The sequence below is a fragment of the Sarcophilus harrisii genome, chromosome 1 (genome assembly GCF_902635505.1).
Source record: "Sarcophilus harrisii chromosome 1, mSarHar1.11, whole genome shotgun sequence".
Taxonomy (NCBI): Eukaryota; Metazoa; Chordata; class Mammalia; order Dasyuromorphia; family Dasyuridae; genus Sarcophilus; species Sarcophilus harrisii.
In genome coordinates, this window is record NC_045426.1 from 685,666,347 (window position 1) to 685,685,197 (window position 18,851).

General features: G+C 46.7%; 1 protein-coding gene across 1 annotated transcript in view; it reads right to left on the reverse strand.

Annotated features, from left to right (window-relative positions):
• Nucleotides 1-18,851, reverse strand: part of HIP1R (huntingtin interacting protein 1 related) — a 68,822-nt gene that overhangs the window by 21,302 nt on the left and 28,669 nt on the right. The window contains exons 2-10 of the mRNA XM_031948482.1: nucleotides 18,309-18,372; nucleotides 16,362-16,504; nucleotides 16,038-16,094; nucleotides 13,504-13,584; nucleotides 9,829-9,905; nucleotides 5,738-5,799; nucleotides 3,411-3,551; nucleotides 1,366-1,423; nucleotides 206-281 (exon numbers count right to left, since the gene is read on the reverse strand). Of these exons, the coding sequence (XP_031804342.1) occupies nucleotides 206-281; nucleotides 1,366-1,423; nucleotides 3,411-3,551; nucleotides 5,738-5,799; nucleotides 9,829-9,905; nucleotides 13,504-13,584; nucleotides 16,038-16,094; nucleotides 16,362-16,504; nucleotides 18,309-18,372 (759 nt within the window). The remainder of the gene's footprint in view (nucleotides 1-205; nucleotides 282-1,365; nucleotides 1,424-3,410; nucleotides 3,552-5,737; nucleotides 5,800-9,828; nucleotides 9,906-13,503; nucleotides 13,585-16,037; nucleotides 16,095-16,361; nucleotides 16,505-18,308; nucleotides 18,373-18,851) is intronic.

Here is an 18,851-nt window from a genome sequence, read left to right on the forward strand (position 1 = left end):
CTCAGAACCGCTTGAACTGACCAATCCCACTGTGAGCTGAGGATCTTGTGTCCCCCCATCCTTCTTTATGGGGATACCAGTGTATCATAGTCAGAGGGGTCAGGGAAGGACAGATCCCTAGGCGGCAGTTAGCCAGGGCCTACACCCCTCCTCACAGCCTCGCTTAGGGGTCTACTGACACTTCTGGGAAGACAGGCAACAATACCTCTGGCAGTCGTGGAATTTGGATGAGGCGCTTGAAGTAAAGCATGTCTGAGGCTCTTCGAAAGAAGTTTCTGAGGCTGTGGATAGGGAGAAATCAGTGATTAAAAAATGGACTGGTCACGCTAAAGGCGGGGCTTCTTTACCTGGGGTCTGTGAACTTTTGTAAAAAAAAAACAAACAAACATTTTAACAAATGCATTTCAATATAATTGATTTCCTTTATAATCTTATTTGTTTTGTGCATGTAAAAACATGATTCTGAAAAGAGGCCCATAGTCTTCATTAGACCAATTACCAAAAAGATCCAGGATGTAATCAGATTAAGGAATTCCAATCTAATCTACCCTTGTTCATTTTTATTTAGTAATTTGATTTTCTTTCCCCCTTTTTAATGAGGTGAGATAAAATAAAGGTAGATCAACTTTATTAACATTTTAAAAGTACCAGCTTCTAGTTTTTCAATTCATTATTTTTCCTTTGATGTTCAAGATTTCTTCTCTACTTCAAAATGAATTCAATTCAAATAAGTATTTTTTAGGCAATCACTCTGCCCATGAAACAGTGTTAAGCACGGGAAATACAAAGGCAAAAAATATGAAATAGTTTCTGTCTTCAAGATGCTTATATTCTATTGTGGGAAGGGGCAGAAAAGAGAATGTACACCGAAAGCCATTCCTAAACTTGTTTTAAAAATATTTTTAGAGTTTTATTTCTACATGGCTTTTCTTTTTGTAATGTTGTGTACTTTATTTTAGTTACTTAGAACTTTATTCTGAGAAGGGCCCTGCCAGACGGCCAGAAAAGATTGTGATACAAAAATTGTCAAGAGGCCCAGATACACATGACAATTCAAGAACAGAAAACTAACAAATGAAGGAGACTGGGAAAGGCTTTAAGAGCTGAGCCTCGGAAGATTCTATGAGGTGATGCTGAGGAGGGTTAGCTTGAACACAGGCAGAGAAGGCTGAGTTCAAGAACATTAAATAAACCTCCTTCATCCAAATGCTGATTTATCAAATACCAACATCTTCCCCCTTCCCAAAACCCTGACAACCCCATGTGGTGGGGTCCACATCCAGCGCCAAGGAGGGCAACCCCGGCTACTTTTCTCTTGAATGTGCTAGGAGCCATTGCTTTTTCTCTGGGCCTGCCTCCTGTTACCTGTGAAACTGCTCATGGAAACGATCCCGGTGTCCCTGTAGTGTGTCGGCTGGCAGACCTGAGTGAGCAAAAGTAACACTGTATGTTCACTTACAAAACACTATAACGTTGTATGTATACGATCTTGTTTATGTTACTATTCCCATTTTGTAGATCATCAAACTGAAGCTCAGATAAAGAAAATGACTAGTCCAAGGGTAAGTGACTATTAACTAGGAAAGACATTCATGGGACTTTAGGTTCTCCCCATATAACCATAAATGCTGATTTTAAGGTTTTCCAGGTGTCATAACTTCCATTTTACATATAAGTAAACTGAGGAGAGGAAAGGTTAAGTGCTCGCTCAGGGTCATGGAGCCCATAGGTGCCAGACCCGAATCTAAGCCTCCCTGACTATAAGGCTGGATCTTGACTATTATGTCATGCTGAACATGACAAATGTTCATTATCCCCATTCTCTAGATCTGAGCCGGTCGCTGACTGCACAACTGGTATCAGAAGTGGGATCTCTCCTGGAGGCCCCTCAGTCCAGCTGCCACGCCCTGCTGATTCAGCAGGCTACCTCAGCTGCCCTGCTCGCACCGGGCCTCTGGGTGTACCAGCTTTAGATCTGAGGGCGTCGGGTCACCCTCCGGGGAGCCCACAGGAATCTACCCGGCCCGGCTGGCCTTCGCACCACAGAGCGGCTCTCCTCCTCCTCTTCCTCCCTCCCCCCAGTAGTGGAAGGAAGGGGACGCATACACCCAGTCTGGCTCTGAGGGCCTGGGGTGACCGGCTCTGGGCCTGACAGATGGTAATGACTTGTTTGTCACCTGGGAAAACCCCTGAACCTACGGCCCTGGCAGGGGGACCAATAACAACAACAACAACAGCAGCAGCATGATTGTGGTACTTTAAAGTTTGCAGAGCACTTCACGTAGTTCTGTCCGACTCTTAGTGACCAATTTGGAGTTTTCTTGGCAGAGACACTGGAGAGGTCTGGCATTTCCTTCTCCAGCTCATTTTACAGATGAGGAAACCGAGGCAGACAAAATGAAGTGACTTCTTTGTGACCTTATTTGGGGTTTTCTCGGCAGAAGCACTGGAATAATTTGCCATTTCCTTCAGTTCATTTTACAGATGAGGAAACTGAGGCAAATACAGTTAAGTGACTTGCCCAGAATCACACTGCTTGGAAGTGTCTGAGGCTGGATCTGAACTCAGGACCATGAGTCCTATCCAGGCGCCCTATGCACTGTGGCGGCTCCTAGCTGCCCTCTCTCCTTTGAGCATCCCAGCAGTTCTGGGAGGCAGGTCTTACATGTATCATTATGTCCCTTCTACAGAGGAATACACTGAGGTTCCATAGAAGGGAAATGATCTCTTTCAGGTCACACAGCCTGTTCTGAGGAAGGCTTTGAAGCCGGTCTGCTCTGCTCCAAGTCTATCATTCCTTACCGCCTCCCTCCCAGGTGTACAATGAAGGCCTGATAGCCACTCAACAGCCCGTTCTCAATTATTCTTTCATTCATTCACCTATTAACTAATTACCCGTGACGCAGGTAATATAAAACGGTAGACAATTCAAACCTCATTCCTCACTGTCTTTGGAACGCATTGTGCAGTTAAGGAAATTCTATTTAGTAAGAAAAAATAAATGCTTGGCTTGGGCTAATATTAAAATTAGGTTATGAAGCCATTAATAAAGTCATTAATATTAATATTAAGCCGTGAAAATGAGCCTGTGGTTCCTGAGCTCGGGCTGCCGGCTTTGTGGTCAAGGGGCACAGCGGTATTCATGAGCAACAGTCCCACATGGGGTTAAAGAGCAGGCGGCCCCTTTACCCTAGAGTGGGAACCGGCGACACGAAGCCGGCGGGAGCTGCCCCTTGCCCAATCCATTCACCCAGGTCTGGCTGAAGTGGAAGGTTCTCACAGAGCCTTGGACCAGGCCAGAGAGCAGCTGCTTGCACAGAGGGCAAAGCCCGGGGACGTTAGGGCCACGGTCCCTTGGGGGCAGCAGGGAGAGGGTCAAGGAAGTGGGAGGAGAGAGACAAAGGACTCACAGGAGTGAAGTTTGAACATGAGCTTGACGGTGTAGTGGTAGAGGTGGCTGCAGTCCTGGATCACCTGGATGAGGGGCGCCAGGCGGCACTGGCCCGACGCCATCTGGGACACAGCGATGGCCGTGTTGAGCTGTCGGAAGACTGAGAAGGGGGAAAGCTCGGTGAGAGGATGATAGCCGGAACCTCACCTAGCCTGATGTCCCCATTTTACACATGAGGAAATGAAGGTCCAGGGAAATTTAATGACTTGTTCAAAGTCACACAGTTAATAAAGAGTTTTCCTGACTCCAAGTCCAGTGCGCCTCAGGGTTTGGGGGCCCCTGCACTGGTCTCTCCTTTGTAGATGGCAGGCTACTACCAGCCTTCAGAGTCTTTGGAGAACCAGAACAACCCAAAAAATGAGGGGTGGGACATTCCCTCCACCTTGCCTTCCTTTCTTTACTATAGTTCCCAGTCATAGGCATCTTGGGCTTAGATCATGGGACACTTCCTCCCAGGAAATTCAGAGCTGGAAGGACCCTCAGGAGAAAACTAGCCCAGGTTCCTCAATTTACAAAGGGGGAAACTGAGGCCCAGGGAAGTCCAGTGATTTTCCCAATAGTCGTTTTCTGCCGCCCAATCTGCATTCTTTCCACAATGCCGTGTTCAGGGATAGGTTGACTGGATGGCTCTGAGTGACCTGCAATAGCCATATCTGACCTAAAGGGCTACTGTCCCTTTTCAATGTTCTCAGGCCACACAGGCCATCCTTGGCAGCCAAGAGGAAGGAGTAGACTTAGGACAGACTAAGTGAATCGAGTTATTAATAAACATCAATCAAGGGCCTACTATGTACCCAGGTACTGCATTAACACTGGAGATCAGGTTCAATGAGATCCAACTTCCCAATAATCAGTCTTTTCCAAAGGGGAGTGGACTGATTCGGGAGCTTATGGGTTCCCCTCAATGGGCTTCTTTAGAGACTGACTTCTCAAGTATACATGGAGGGGAATTCTGGTCAGGTGTGAGTGGGACAAGATGGCCTCCGGGGTCCCTTCCAACTCCGTGAGTCTATTCTAGGCCGGAGAGCCGCACAGGAGAGCCAGCTGGGCGCTCCTTTTCTCTCCCGCTCCCACAAACATCACTTTAAAGGGTAAGGCCCCTTCCATCCCCCAGCCCACCGTTGCCTCTTTCCTTCCTCTTTCTGACAAAACGGAACCACCACAAATGGCTTTGAAGCTGCCACCTAAGAAAATAAAAACAATTCTACTCTTTGGGCGCAGGCCAGTGAAACTACGGGCGCTTCCCGGCAACGCTGCTGCCCCTTGGCCTGGGAAAGTCTGCTCTGGTTATGCAGGATTCATCCCGCTAGGGACAGGGGCAAGGAGTGACCCGGCAGCCTCTTCCAGGCCTCTTTCCGTCTCTTTCGGTTCTTGGTCTTTATGGATTGGGATCATGTTCAAATACTGTTGTCAGATTTGAATAGATCTTTTTTTATTTTTTAAACAAAACTTCCTATATGCATTTTCTCTGTGGACTAAAAGCTAGCATTTATATAGCATTTACAGAGTATTTTACGAGGGCTATCTTGTTTACTTCTCATGATAATTCTGGGAGGCAGACTGTTATTATTATCCCCATTTTATAGATGAGGAAAGGAAGGCATAAGAAGACTGTCCCTTCTCACCCAAGGTCATCCCAGTAAGAAAGTGTCCGAGGCAGGATTTAGCCACGTAACCATGAAGCCCACAACCATGGGAGGTAGATGCTATTATTATTCCCACTGAACAGATGAAAAAAGAAATTGATTTTTGCCGTCAGAATTCCATTCCAGGCCTTTCTTTCTCCGAGTCTAGCCCCCTGCCCAAGATGGCAGGTAGCTGCCGGCATTGAGGTCACTGGTTTATTTGCTTGGCTGGGAACTGGAAGAGTCACCTGTATTTTTCTGTCCTTATTTGAGAGGGAGAGTACAGTGGAGCCTGGAACCCTGGGAAACATGGCCTAGTGATCTACCTTGATGGGAATCTGTCCTACCTGCTCCAAGAAGTGGGGAGGCTATCCTCCTTTTCCTGGGCCAGATAATCACTGGCTTGTAGATTCAGGACTAAGCTAACAAGGGCTGGCACCGTGCCCCCTTTCTTCTCTCTCTGCTCCACCCCCAATCCTAACTCTGGGAATCCAGAAAACTCCACCCAGCCCCTGGATCATCTTCCTTTTGCACTTTACCCTTTAAAATGACATTTGTGGGAGCTGGAGAGAAAAGGAGTGGCCGGCTGGCTCTCCCGTAGGCATTGGCACTGCGGCCTGGAATAGAATCAAGAGTTGGAAGGGATCCCATGCACGCTCACCTGATTCCGAGAGTTTCAGCTCGCAGTCCATGTAATCAAACATCTCCACGGTGAGCTGGAAGCTAAAGGCCAAGAGAGAGATGAGAGCAGGGTGGGAGGAGGTCAGGCCTGTATAGCCTAGTAGTGGCTACAGGGGTCGTGGGATCTGAGATAAAGGGACTTTGAGGGTCACACAGTCCAATTCTATTATTTTACAGATAGGGAAACTGAGGCCCAGAAAGGTTAATTGATTTATACTATGTGGCAGAATTGAGATTTGAACCCAGGGCCCATGATTCCAAACCCAATGCTCTGTGCACCAAGTTAGGCTGCTTCACCCTTAAGAAACAAACATACGGGACAGCTAGGGAGTGCAGTGGATAGAGCACCAGCCCTGAAATCAGGGGGACCTGAGTTCAAATCTGACCTCAGACACTTAACATCTCCTAACTGTGTGACCCTGGGCAAGTCACTTAACCCCAATTGCTTCAGCAAAAAAAAAAAAAAAAAAAGAAAAAAAAAAAAGAAAAAAAAAAAGAAAAAAAAAAGAAACACATACACCTAGAGCCTAGTCTTGGGCAATACAAGACCCAGTAACAATTATGATAGAAATTTACCATGGTTCCCCTCAAAATTAAAGCTATTACAATGACCAGTCTTAGCCCCAGAGAAAATATGCTTTCCATCTTTTTGATGGGAAAGGTGGGGGCCCATGGATACACTTGACTTTGTTAAGAATCATCATTCTAGACCAAGGCTTCTTAAACTTTTTCCATTCATGATCCCTCTTCCCCCAAGAAATTTGTACATAACCCAGGGTACGTAGGTCTATAAAACAAGTAATAAATCAAATATTTCCTGCTAACAAATTATCAATTTATCAAAACAATTCTTTGATATACATTTTACAATTTTTTAAAGCTAGAAGCAAATTTGCACACTGATGAGATGCATGTGCTTGTTTATTTTTATACCATGAATTAAATCTTGGCAGAATATTTGATACTTTTACTGTTGCCAAATTTCCCGTGACCCCCACCATTCAGTTATGCAGTCCCACGTGGAGTCACAACGCAAAGTTTAAGAAACTTTGTTCTTGAGCACGCAGAGTGTCCTTAAGGACCATCTGTTCTAACCCTGCTCTTTTATAGGAGGAAAATGAAGCTTGGAGAGCTTGAGAGATTTGTCCAAGGCCAGGAATCAGATTGCTGAAAGGCAGTCAGCCTTGGGGGCGAGATTTGAACTCAGGTCCTCTTGTTTCAAATCCATTCTGCTCTTTCTACCACGCCACAATTTCTACTTTGTGACAAAGGAAAGCTCACATACTCTTTGACCCAGCAGTGCCATTACTGGATCTGTACCCTAAAAAAATCATAAAAGAGGGAAAAGGACCCACGTGTGCACAAATGTTTGTAGCGGCTCTTTTTGCGGTAACAAAGAATTGGAAAAGGAATGGATGCCCATCAGTTGGGAATGGCCGAACCAGCTGTGGTATATGAAAGTTAAGAATATTATTGTTCTACAAAAAAATGATGAACAAGCTGATTTTAGAAAGGCCTAGAAAGATTTACACGAACTGATGCTGAGTCAAACAAGCAGAACCAGGAAGACCTTGTGCACAGTAACAGCAAGATGGTGCCATGATCAACTATGAAAGACCTGGTTCTTCTCAGCAGTTCAGGGATCCAAAGCAATCCCCATAGACTTTGGATAGAACACGCCGCCCGCATCCAGAAAGAGAACTATGGAGATTGAGTTTAAATCAACACATGCTATGTCAATTTTTTTTCTGTTTCTTTTTTTTCTTGTGGTTTTTCTCTTTTGTTCTGATTTTTCTCTCCCAACGTGATTCATAAAAAAATGTGTATTTAAAAAATTAACATATTAGAATAACCAGAAAAAAAATAAAACAATTTAAAACATTTTTTTTTTTTTAAAGAAAGAGATGATGAGCCTGCTGATTTCAGAAAAGTCTAACAAGACTTAGATTGCTGGGTGCTCACTGAGTGCAGTGAGCAGAACCAGGAGAAAACTGTACACAGAAACAGCAAGATTATATGATGATTTACTATGAAAGACTTAGCTCTTCTCAGCAACACACTGATCTAAGACAATTCCAATTGACTGGGGACGGGAAAGGCCATCTGTATCCAGAGGGATCAAATCATACTATTTTCACTTTTTTTCTTAGTTTGCTTTTTCTTCCTCATGGTTTTTCTGATTCTGTTCTGATTCTCTCTCACAAAATGGCTAATATGGAAATGTTTAAAATTACCGTACACCAGATTATTTGTTGTTTTGGGGAGGGGGAAGATAAGGAAGGGAAGGAGAAAAAAATTTAGGACACAAAATCTTTCCAAAATGAATGTTGAGGGGCAGCTGGATGGCACAGTGGATAGAGCACAAGCCCTGAAGTCAGAAGGTAAGTTCAAATCTGGCCTCAGACATTGAACATTTATTTATTTGCTATGTGACCCCAGGCAAGTCACTTAACCTCAATTGCTTTGCCTTCCCCCGAAAAAAGAAAGAGAAAAATGAATGTTGGAAACTATTTTTACATGAAATTGGAAAAATAAAATATACCGAAAGATTCTGAGTTCCAAATTGTGCTCTTTTCCTCTCTTTCTTCCCCCTTCCTCAACTATGACAGACTAAGTTCCTCTCAGCAGTTCAACGATTTATTTACTTTATATATATATATAAAGTAAATAAAGGAAAAAGAAAAAGAAAAGCAAAGGAAAACTCGGTATAGACAGAGATTTGGAAATGACTTGTTATATAAAAACAAAAGGCATAAATAAAACGTTTTTTTTTTTTATTAAATCTCACATCTGTATTTACAAGCAAGAAAGAGACAGAGAAGACTGTATGCATACGTGCTCGCTTGTGTCTCCTAAGTGTGAGGCAGCCTACTGCACTTCAAAGAGTACTGGATTTGGAATTAAAGGCTCTGGGTTCAAACGTTGCCTCAGATGTTTTCTGTCTGCGTCATCTTGGCCAAGTTACTCAATATTCTCTCTCAGTCTCCCAGCCATGAACTCCTCCTCTATGGATCTCAGTGAGGATTCATCCCCCCTGCAGTCAGAGGGGCTGATCTGGAGGTCCTCCCTTTCCTATGCAGCTGCCGCCATGAGCATCAAAAACATCCCAAGCTGCTCTAGGCTTTGAAGGCGCTGCTGCCACTGTTGAAAGCTGAGGACACAGCTTCCCGAGCTCACTAACGGCTGCTCTGGGAGGAGGTCAGTGACCTCCCAGGAGCCCAGCTCCTTTGGCCCCTTAACCAACCTGTCTCTCGATCTCAGCTCTCTGGCGTCTTTCTGTCCAGAGGCCTCAGGGCTACAAAAGGCCAGAAGGAAAGATTTCTCTGAATGATAACTGACATTGACAGAGCACCTAGGTTTACAAAGCGCTCTACAGAGTCTCCTCTGAGCTTGCAGCAGACAAGCCACTCAGAAAAGTGCCATTCTGATTCTTGTGTTCAAGGTGAGAAAAGTGAGGGTTAGAGAGATTAAGCGACATGTTCACTTCACACAGTTAGGAAAAAACAGAAGCATCACCATGATTGGTTTGAGGTTTGCAAAGCACTTTACAGATATGATCTCACTGGATCCTCTAAACAGCCCAGGGAGGGAGATCCAGTTATTCTCCCCATTTCACAAGTGAGGAAATTGAGGTAGAGAAAGGGTGACGACCAAGGCCACACAGTTAGGAAGTGGGACGGGTAGAATTTAAAACTAACTCCTCCCGACTCTAAATCCAGCACCCTTCTCCTTTGTGAGACTGGCTGGGCCAAAGTGGGGAGTTCAATTTCTACCCTCCTTCATTTATACAGACAGGACACGTGTGTCACTGGCCGTGAGGAGGCTGATGGCGTCTGTGGGAATGGCCTGGAGCGAAGTTCTGAGGGGCCTACAACAGCACCAGGGGAGCACAAAGTCCTGGAAGATGAATGAGCGGGCCTATAAATATGTCCAAATGATTGATGAGTCCGTCATCCTTTCCTTCTGTCTCAGAGGCTGGACTTGCAAAGAATCCCTGCTCTTTGGGCCCTCCCTCAGACCCGTGGCTTCACCCTTGGTGGCCAAGTCCTAAAAAGCCCTTAGAAAACTCACATGTTGTTGACATCCGTCCCAGCCGCTTTTTCCAGAACCTCATCAGTCACCTCCAGGCCTGGGGGAAATTGTGGATGCTGTCAAGACAGGGGGTGGTGGAGAGGAAGGAGAGACAGGGGAAGAGAGGAGAGAGAGAGAGAAAGGGAAAAAGGAAGGAAGGGAGAGAGGAAAGGAGAAAGGGAGGTAGGGGAGAGACACAGAGAGAGGGAAGGGAAGGAAGAGATTGAGGGAAGGAGGAAGGAAGGGAAGGAAGAAGGAAGGAAGGAAGAGAAAAAAGAGGAAGATAAGAGGGAAAAGGAGGGAGAAAGGAAGAAGGGAGAGAGATGGAGAGGAGAAAGAGAGAGAGAAAGAGAGGAGGGAGAGAGAAAAAAAGAAGAGGAAAGAGGGAAGGGATGGAGAGAGGGAGTGGGGAAAAGGAGGGAGAGAGGAAGAAGAGAATGAGAGAGATGAAGAGAGAGATACAGAAACAGAAAGAAACAGACAAGAGAGATATCAGGCTGTGACTCAGAAGCCTCTCTTGGCTATTCTTCTGCGCCCCCATCCCTGGAGAAGACCTGGCTCTGAGCGAGATTTCATCTGCCTCTTGGGCAGAACAAAGCACTGGCTCCCAAAGGCCCCAAGGCCCCCAAGGCCAATCCAGCTTGGGAATGAAGTGCACTGGGCAGAAGAGCCAGGTGAGACTCCAAAGAGGACATGAAGATTCTGTAGCCAAGAAGAGGCTCTTAAAATTTGACCCTATAATCAATGAAATCCAACAATTACTGATGCGAGGTGAACCAAATAGAAGAACCCCCTTCCCCCCATTTATCATTCTTGGCTATCTCCCACCTCCACGCATTTGCACAGGCTGTTCTCCTAGTGTAGAAGGCTCTCCTTCCTTACCTCCACCTCTCAGACTCCCTAATGTCCTTCAAAATTCAGCTCAAATCCCCCCTGCTATGTCAGGTTCTATTTCCCTCCAACTATTGCTGCCTCCTTTCCACCAAAAAAACAAAAATGACTTATTTCTTCTGCATGAAGCTTTCTCTTCCTAAACTACCTCATATTTTATTACTTTGTAGTTTTCTACATTTATTTTGTACTTGCGGCATCTAGGTGGCTCAACGGATAAAGCACTAGGCCTGGAATAAGGAAGACCGGGTTTCAAATACAACCTCAGACACTTCACTAGCTGTGTGATTCTGGGCAAGTCACTTAAGCCATTTGCCTCAATTTCCTCATCTGTAAAATGGGGATAAATTGTGGGAATGAAATGAAATGAAATAATAATTATAAAGCATTTAGCACAGTGCCTGGGCACATAGTTGGTGCTACAGAAATGCTGTTATAATTAGCTAGTATTACCCATGCACTTATCTCCCCCACTATGATGTAAGCTTCTCTTGTTAAGGTTCCTTTCATTCTCAGAGCCTAGCACATAGTAGGTGCTTAATAAATGACTGTTGATTTCTTTTGCTAGTGTACCTGAAATAGGTACACTAACGTTATCTCCCAGGATACAATATAGGCCCTTGAGAGGAGAAACTTTCACTTCTGTCTATATATTCCCAGTGCTTACTAAATACAGTAAGTGCTTACTAAATAATTATTAACAGACTGCTTTACCAGACTTATGTAAATAAAGAATGTAAATCTGAAAGCAAGAAATGTTTCATTCTTTGTATTTGAATCTTCAGGTCCTAATCCAATGTTTGGCATGTAGTAGGTGCTTAATAAATGCTCATTATTATTTTTGCAACAAACATATCATATTAAATATGTACATCATATTCACAAAAACCTTAGATGCTTACTAAATGTTTATTGGTTGACTAAATTATTAGAATTATGAAAATCAAGAATATTTATTATTTTTATTTGCATCATTAATTATGTTATTAAATTTTAAATTTCATTTATCTTTGTATTTCTCTTATCTAGCCAGTATTGGACCCAAATTATTATTGTTATTCAGTCACTTTAGTCATGTCTGATTTTTCATGACTCTATTGGGAGTTTTCTTGGCAAAGATACTGAAGTGATTTCCCATTTCCTTCTCCGGCTCATTTGACAGAAGAGGAAACTGAGACAAGCAGGGTGAAGTGACCTGCCCAGGGTCACACAGCTAGGAAGTGACCGAGGCCACATTGGAACTCCTGAAGATGAGTCTTCTTGACGGTAGATACTAATATATGATTATTCCAATGGGCCAGAAGACAACTTTAATGAGCATTAAAACATCGGGCTATGTTTGTGCTAATTTAAAAAGCACACAGATGTCTATTCCTCTGATTGTGGAGCTGGAGCTGATGATCAGAGTAAGGGCCTGGCCCACCTGGCAAGAAATCCATCCTCAAATCGAGGTTTGTAACAAACTCCCCTGGGGGACTGGAAATCCTTGAGGCACGAGGCCTAGTAGTGGGGCAGGCACTAAGCTCGCCGGCACCAAACCCAGGCCTCAGAACGCCTGCCAGAATAAAAGCATGTGTGGGAGGGGCCCGGGAGGAAAGATTAATTATTCTTGCTAACTGGCTGCTAAGCGCAATTATTTCTAGACTATTGAAGGAATACAAGCACTATTCATATCCTCCAATTTCAGTGGGAAATACACAGTAGGTGCTTAATAATGCTGCTTTCTCTTGCATGTACTTATACATAGGTACACTAACACTGTCTCCCATGAGACATGAGGCCCCTGAAAGTAGAAACTGTTCACTTCTGTCTACATATCCCTGGTGCTGACTAAATACAGTAAGTGCTTGGGCTTACACAAGCCACGGGAAAAGCCCTAGATGCCTCAGCCTTGTTACAACTTTGGCTTCATGATCTTATGAAAGTATGGGGGCAGAGGGGCCGTCAGTTAGAAGTATAATGGGGATTTCCATGATGTATTGAGACAAATTCACCAATAAAATTTTAAAAAAAGATTTCAGAAGCAAAAGAAAAAAAACCCCAACAATAACAAATAAATAAATTCCCAAACAACCTACTTGTGGTACAAGTTGGTACAAGTACCTCCCATGAGGCACTAGGGAAAAACACAAAAATGACAGAATCTTTCTCAAATAGCTTAGAATTAAATAGAACATGATGGTGGATTTCAAGCTAGACCCCATTTTGCAGATGAGGAAACTGAGGCAAGTGACTTGCCCAAGAACACATAGATAAGAAGGGAGGATTTGAATCTAGGTCTTCCTAATTAAGTCCAACAGTCTCTAGTCCAGATGGAATCAGGAAGACTCGAGTTCAAATCTCATCTCAGTTATTTGATCCTGGGAAAGTCATGTATAGGAATAATAGCACCAACCTCCCAGGATGGTGGCGAGGGTCCAATGAGGTTCTACTTGTTAAGCACCCAGCCCGGCGCCTGGCACACAGTAGGCACTTACTAAGTGCTTGTTTCCTTCCTCAGCCCCTGAACCTGTCCCAATGCTGGGGAATGGGCTCAATCACTTTCTCCAGTTAGCACTGATGAGGCATTTTGGGGGAAGAGTGGCCCACGGCCTCTGTCCGGTTTCAGGATGCTTCCTTCCCACCCTTTTGCCAACATCTAACTGGAAGATATGGTTGGGAAGAAGGAGGGATGATCATGCGGGAGGTTGGAGAGGGTGCCAGCTGGAGGACTCTCCAGATGTGAAAGAACCAAGGAAGACCCCCGGGATCTTCCCCCCCCCCCAGCCTGCAAAAGCCAATTACCTTGAGATGGAAGGAGATTTTGGTCAGCAGAAGCTTGGTGTAAATGGTCACAAGGTGTCCATAGCGATCATGGAGGTGACTCTGCCAAGAGAAGGGCAAGAGTAGCTGGACAAAGGGGCAATGATACCCAGAGAAGGAGGAGGTCGGAGAAAAACGGGGAGATGGGATCAGCTGATGCTGGGAGGGGTAACGACGGCCAAGAGAATGAGCGAGAAAATAGCCCCCCAAAAGCCCAATCTACACAGACTAACTGACCGCAGAGGAGCAAGGGGGGGGGCAGAACGAGATGCACGGGGTCAGACTTGCCCTGGCCAATGGAGGACTTATCTGCTTTGTTCAGTGTTTTATTTATTTATTTACTTCCTGGTTACAAGGGAGGGCAGTGTGTGTGTGTGTGTGTGTGTGTGTGTGTGTGTGTGAGAGAGAGAGAGAGAGAGACAGAGACAGAGAGAGACAGCAACAGAGTCAGAAAGACAGAGTCAGAGACACAGATTCAAGAAGGGACAAACAGAAGTACATGGGGAAGGAGAGAGAGAGAAGAGACAGAGAGATGGGCAGTGACATACAGAAATGTGTACACACAATTCAGACATCATATACATGTGTATGTAGATATATACATATAAACAGAAGGGAAGAAAGGAGGAGAGATCCATGGAAGGAAGGAAGGAAGGAAGGAAGGAAGGAAGGAAGGAAGGAAGGAAGGAAAGAAGGAAGGAAGGAAAGAAGGAAGGAAGGAAGGAAGGAAGGAAGGAACGAAGGAAAGAAGGAAGGAAGGAAGGAAGGAAGGAAGGAAGGAAGGAAGGAAGGAAGGAAAGGAGAGAAGGAAGGAAGAAAGGAGGGCAGAGAGGGAAGGAGGGAGAAAGAAAAAAGCCTGGGATTTCACTGGTATAGGGAAGCCCCCCACCCTATACTGTCCCCTGGCTTTCCTCATGGGTCCTCCCTCTGCTGTCCCTGTGCTGCTCCCAATGAGCTCCTGCTCCAGGGGAGCTATGTATGCAAGGGGAGCTGTGGCCAGGACAAAGTGAAGTCTCCCCCAAGGGAAGGCACTGGCTCAGAGCCTACCTCCAGTGGCTTCTTGCTGACAGTGGGGCTCATGGGGGCCTGAGAGGCAGAGTGTGTGTGTGGGGAGGAGAATGAGGCCTTCCAGGCATGAGGGATCGGCCTCTGAGGTGCTAAGAGCTGGGACATGGCAGGGGCAGGACCAGAACTCCGGACATCCTGGCTTTCGAGCTAACTCTACCTCCTAGGACACATGGCCTACATAAAAACACACATGTAAAAGGGAAATGGAGTCACCAGAACCAGAAAAAGTGACGTGCAGGGGATGGAGGACACGATCGGCTTGATAAGGACAACTGACAAATTGAGAAACGGAGTCAGAGACTTGGAACAGGAGTGGCTCTGTCAGTGGCCTGGCCTTTTAGAGCTGACCCGGCCTGGAGGCCACGAAGGCAGATTCAGAAACCGTCTCATGAGCAGCTGAGCTGGGGCTGTCCCCGAGGGCCTGGGACCCAGCCTCCTTGGAGGCTCCCAGCAGAGGCGGAAGGGTCACCGGTGTTAAAGAGGGAAATTTGTGGTGCCCCTGCTGGAGGGGAGACAGGGGAGACCCGGGAGGCCCCTTCTCCTCTTTAGCGTCTGTGGTCCTGGGTCTCGGACAAATCTTCCACGTCACCACAAGGGGACGAGACCAGAGGGAGCCATTCTCCAAGTGTGGTCTGAGAGGCCCTGGGTATCCCCAAGATCCCAAGAGTGGGTCCTCGAGCCCTAAACTGCTTTCAGCATGATACAGGGCACCGTTTACCATGAGAACACACCTTTCTTTTCCACCTGCGCGTCTTTGCAAAGCAGGATTTCCTACACACACACACACACACACACACACACACACACACACACATTTCCCATTTCAAGACCTCACCTAGCCCCAACAACCCCTATTCTAAGCTCCCTCCTTCCCAACATCCCCTGTTCTAAGGCCCCTCCCCCGACATCCCTTGTTCCAAGGCCCCCAGGCTCTGACATCCCTTGTTCTAGGGCCCCTCCCCCCAACATCTCCTGTTCTAAGCCCCCTCCCCCCGACACCCCCTGTTCTAGGGCCCCCCCCAGCCCTGGATGATGGGACTCCTTCCATCTGGGAACAGCCCCCCCATAACCCCGGCTGCTCTCTCCCAAGGTTCCCCGCGCCCTTTAACTGCCCATCACCAGCCTCGCCCCAGAAACCCGTGGGAGGAGATCTTGGCGCCTCTCTCTGGGCAAGGGGCCAGCCCCGCGTGGGACGCCTTATGAAGAATGCTGGTGGGCCGCGTGCTGAGAAGGAGACACAGGCCCGTGTGGGAGCCTCAGACGGGGGTTCTTGTCCCAGCCTGGGGCCCTGGGCAGCCTCACCCAGGCAGGAAGCGTCTGAAGCGAGAGTCGAACCCCGGTCCTCGTCCCTTCGCCCTCACTGGTCGCACTGCGGCGGGAAACGGCCCCAAGAACCTCGTGGGGGCAGGAGGGGGAGGGGGGAGCCCGTCTGCATTCTTGACACTTACCCACAGGTCCCCAATCTCCCGAATGTTGCTCCGGTACCTTTGGCAATCGTGGAGAACCTAGAACAGAGGGAGGAGGGAAGGGGGGAGAGAATGGATCCCTGCAGGAAAAGGAAGGCTCTGATCCTGCATTTGTCCCTAAGCCCAGGTTCCAAAGTGGCTATGGCCTCTGCAGGGAATGGCTGGCCTTTGGGGCCCTGAGCCACTGAGGCCCTCCAGTCTTCTTCTGACTCCAGAGAAAGCAAAGTCCCTGAGGTCCTCCTAGGAACGGGGGCACCCGCGAAGCCTGGATCCCTATGGGGCAGGAGGAAGGGGCACCCTACTCACATTGGGGTGTCCGTCACGGAGGACTTTGTGGAGAACATGGCAGAACTTCCAGCTGAGGATGGAGCTGCTGGGAAGGGGCAGGCCGATGGCATAGGACCAAAAGGTAAAGGCCCCCTTCTCATGGTGTGTGCCCAGAATGATGCCTTCTCAGAGGTCAAGGTCCACTTGGGAAGGTCAGATACACAAGGGGAGGTGCATACAGTAGGTGCTCAATAAGAGTTTTCTGAGTGAGTTAACCCGGGGAGGGGTAGTGGCCAAACAGCTCTGGTTTACACAGAGATTTTTCTATCAAAGGCTTCAAGTCACTCTCCCCCCATCTTCTGTCCTACCTTCATCTAAATCACAGATTTAGAACTGACGGGCATCTGAAGGGGTGCCCGGTCCAACCCCTTATCACAAAGAAGAGGAAATCAGCTTTTCCTAACTCCCACTACTGGTGCCCTTCCTGACTCAGCTTGTGTGTGGTGGGGGAACTCAGGGGGCCCAGTGCAGAGGACACTGGGCCTAGAGCCAGGAAAACCTGAGTTCAAATCCAGCCTTAAACTAGCTGCAAGTCATAACCTTGCCTCAGTTTCCTTATCTGTAAAATAGGGATAACAAATAGAACCAACCTCCTAGGGCTATCGTGAGGATCAAACAAAATGTCTGTAAAACACTTAGCAGAGTGCCTACATACAGTAGGTGCTTAATAAATGCTTGTCTCCTACCTCGTAACTGTTTTCATCATAAAAATTTTTCATATATTTATATATGTGTTTGTCATTTCCCCTGTTGAATGTAAGCCACTCAAGGGTGGTATATCTGTAAAATACTTAACAGAATGCCTGCACACAGAAAGCGCTTAATAAACGCTTGCCTCCTTCCACTTTGTAATGGTTCTCTCCAGGTTAATTTTCCATATACTTATATATGTGTTTGTCATTTCCCCTGTCAGAATGTATGCTGCTAGTGGGTAGGAATTGTCTCCTTCTTATTTGGGTCCCCAGCACCCAACATGACGCCTGGAACACAGAAGAGCCTTGATATATATTTGTGGATTAAGTGACCCACCCACGGTCACACAAAGGCAGAACTGGAACCCAAGGACTATTTCCCACAAGAAAGCCTCATGGGGTTTTGCAAGGCTGGAGTCAGCGGAGTCTGGGGTGAAGGATTCAATGTCGGAGGCCCTGAGTCTGAGGCTAAGCTCTGCCATTGACTACTTATGATGGCAAAGGGCAGAGAGCCGGTTGTGGGTCAGAAGGCCTGGGTTCAAATCTCACTTCTGCAACCTACTACTCGTCTGCTAAGCTGAGTCTGTGTCTTTGGGCCTCAGTTTCCTCAGGAGGCTAAATGGTCTTGGAGGTCCCTTCTGAGTCTAAATCTAGGATCATGTCATCCCTTCACTGCTCTCAGCTTCAGGATCCTCAGCCAGACTTAATGTCCTCAGTTTCTTCATTTGTAAAATCGTCCAGAATAGATAAATAGGACTTCAGGGGTCTCATCAGCTGTTGCTCAGAGCTGGGTCAGAAAGTTCCTTTCAGGGTAGGTGCTGATGAGGAAACAGATTTTGTGACTGGCATGAAAGGCTGAAGGAGAAAGGGAAAGAACGTGATACGGAAGATGACATTTGAAGCCGGAGGACCCGAGTTTGAATTCTCCCTCTAGCAATTACCAGTTCTGTGACGGGGCAAGTTGCTTAACATTATTAAGTGGAATCTTCCGTGAAATGACAGAGGTGGACAAGATGCTTTCCAGATTCCTGCCGTGTCTAAGCCTAAAATAGGGCCAAGCTGTCTCAGTAAGGGAAAGCCCTCACCACATTTCAGAAAGAATGGACTTCCTGATGGGTTCATCTCACCCACTCCCAAGTCACAGAGGGAAGAAGTTTGATGGCATTCCTGCCTTTCCCCCCCAGGCCACCCCTTTCCCCCAGGGATCCAGAGCAGAGCCTTCTGGGAAGGATACGGCGAGCATGCTTTTCTTTCACTGGAGCTTCCTGGGTGTTGATGGCTTTGCTGATGCTGATCGCCTATGAAAGAGAGAAGAGCAGAAGTGAGCTTCCCGCACGGGCGGCCAGGCTTCCTGCCACCATTCACAACAGACATTTCCATTAAGTTTATGAAGCATTTTATATGCAGTCTTCAGGAATGACCCCAGAAGGAGGAAGGCTTTATCATCATCACCATTTTAAAAGTGAAAAAGTACCGGAGGCTGAGAGAGATTAAGAACCTATGGCCACAGGGCCCATAAGTGTCTGAGGCAAGATTCAAATCCAGACCTTACAAACCCAGAGGCCGGTGCTCATTCGTGTGCTGAGCCACCTAAGCTGCCCACAGAAGGGATCACCCCCAAAGCCGAGGAAGGAAATTAAGGTCTTCTAGACACCAGGGAGCAGATGGAGATAGGAATAGGGAAATGGCGATAGTCTGGACAAATGAGTTTCTCTGCCTAAAAAATGTCAAGCTATTGATTCTCTAATATTTGTCCTCCTCCCCAAAGCCCTTTCCT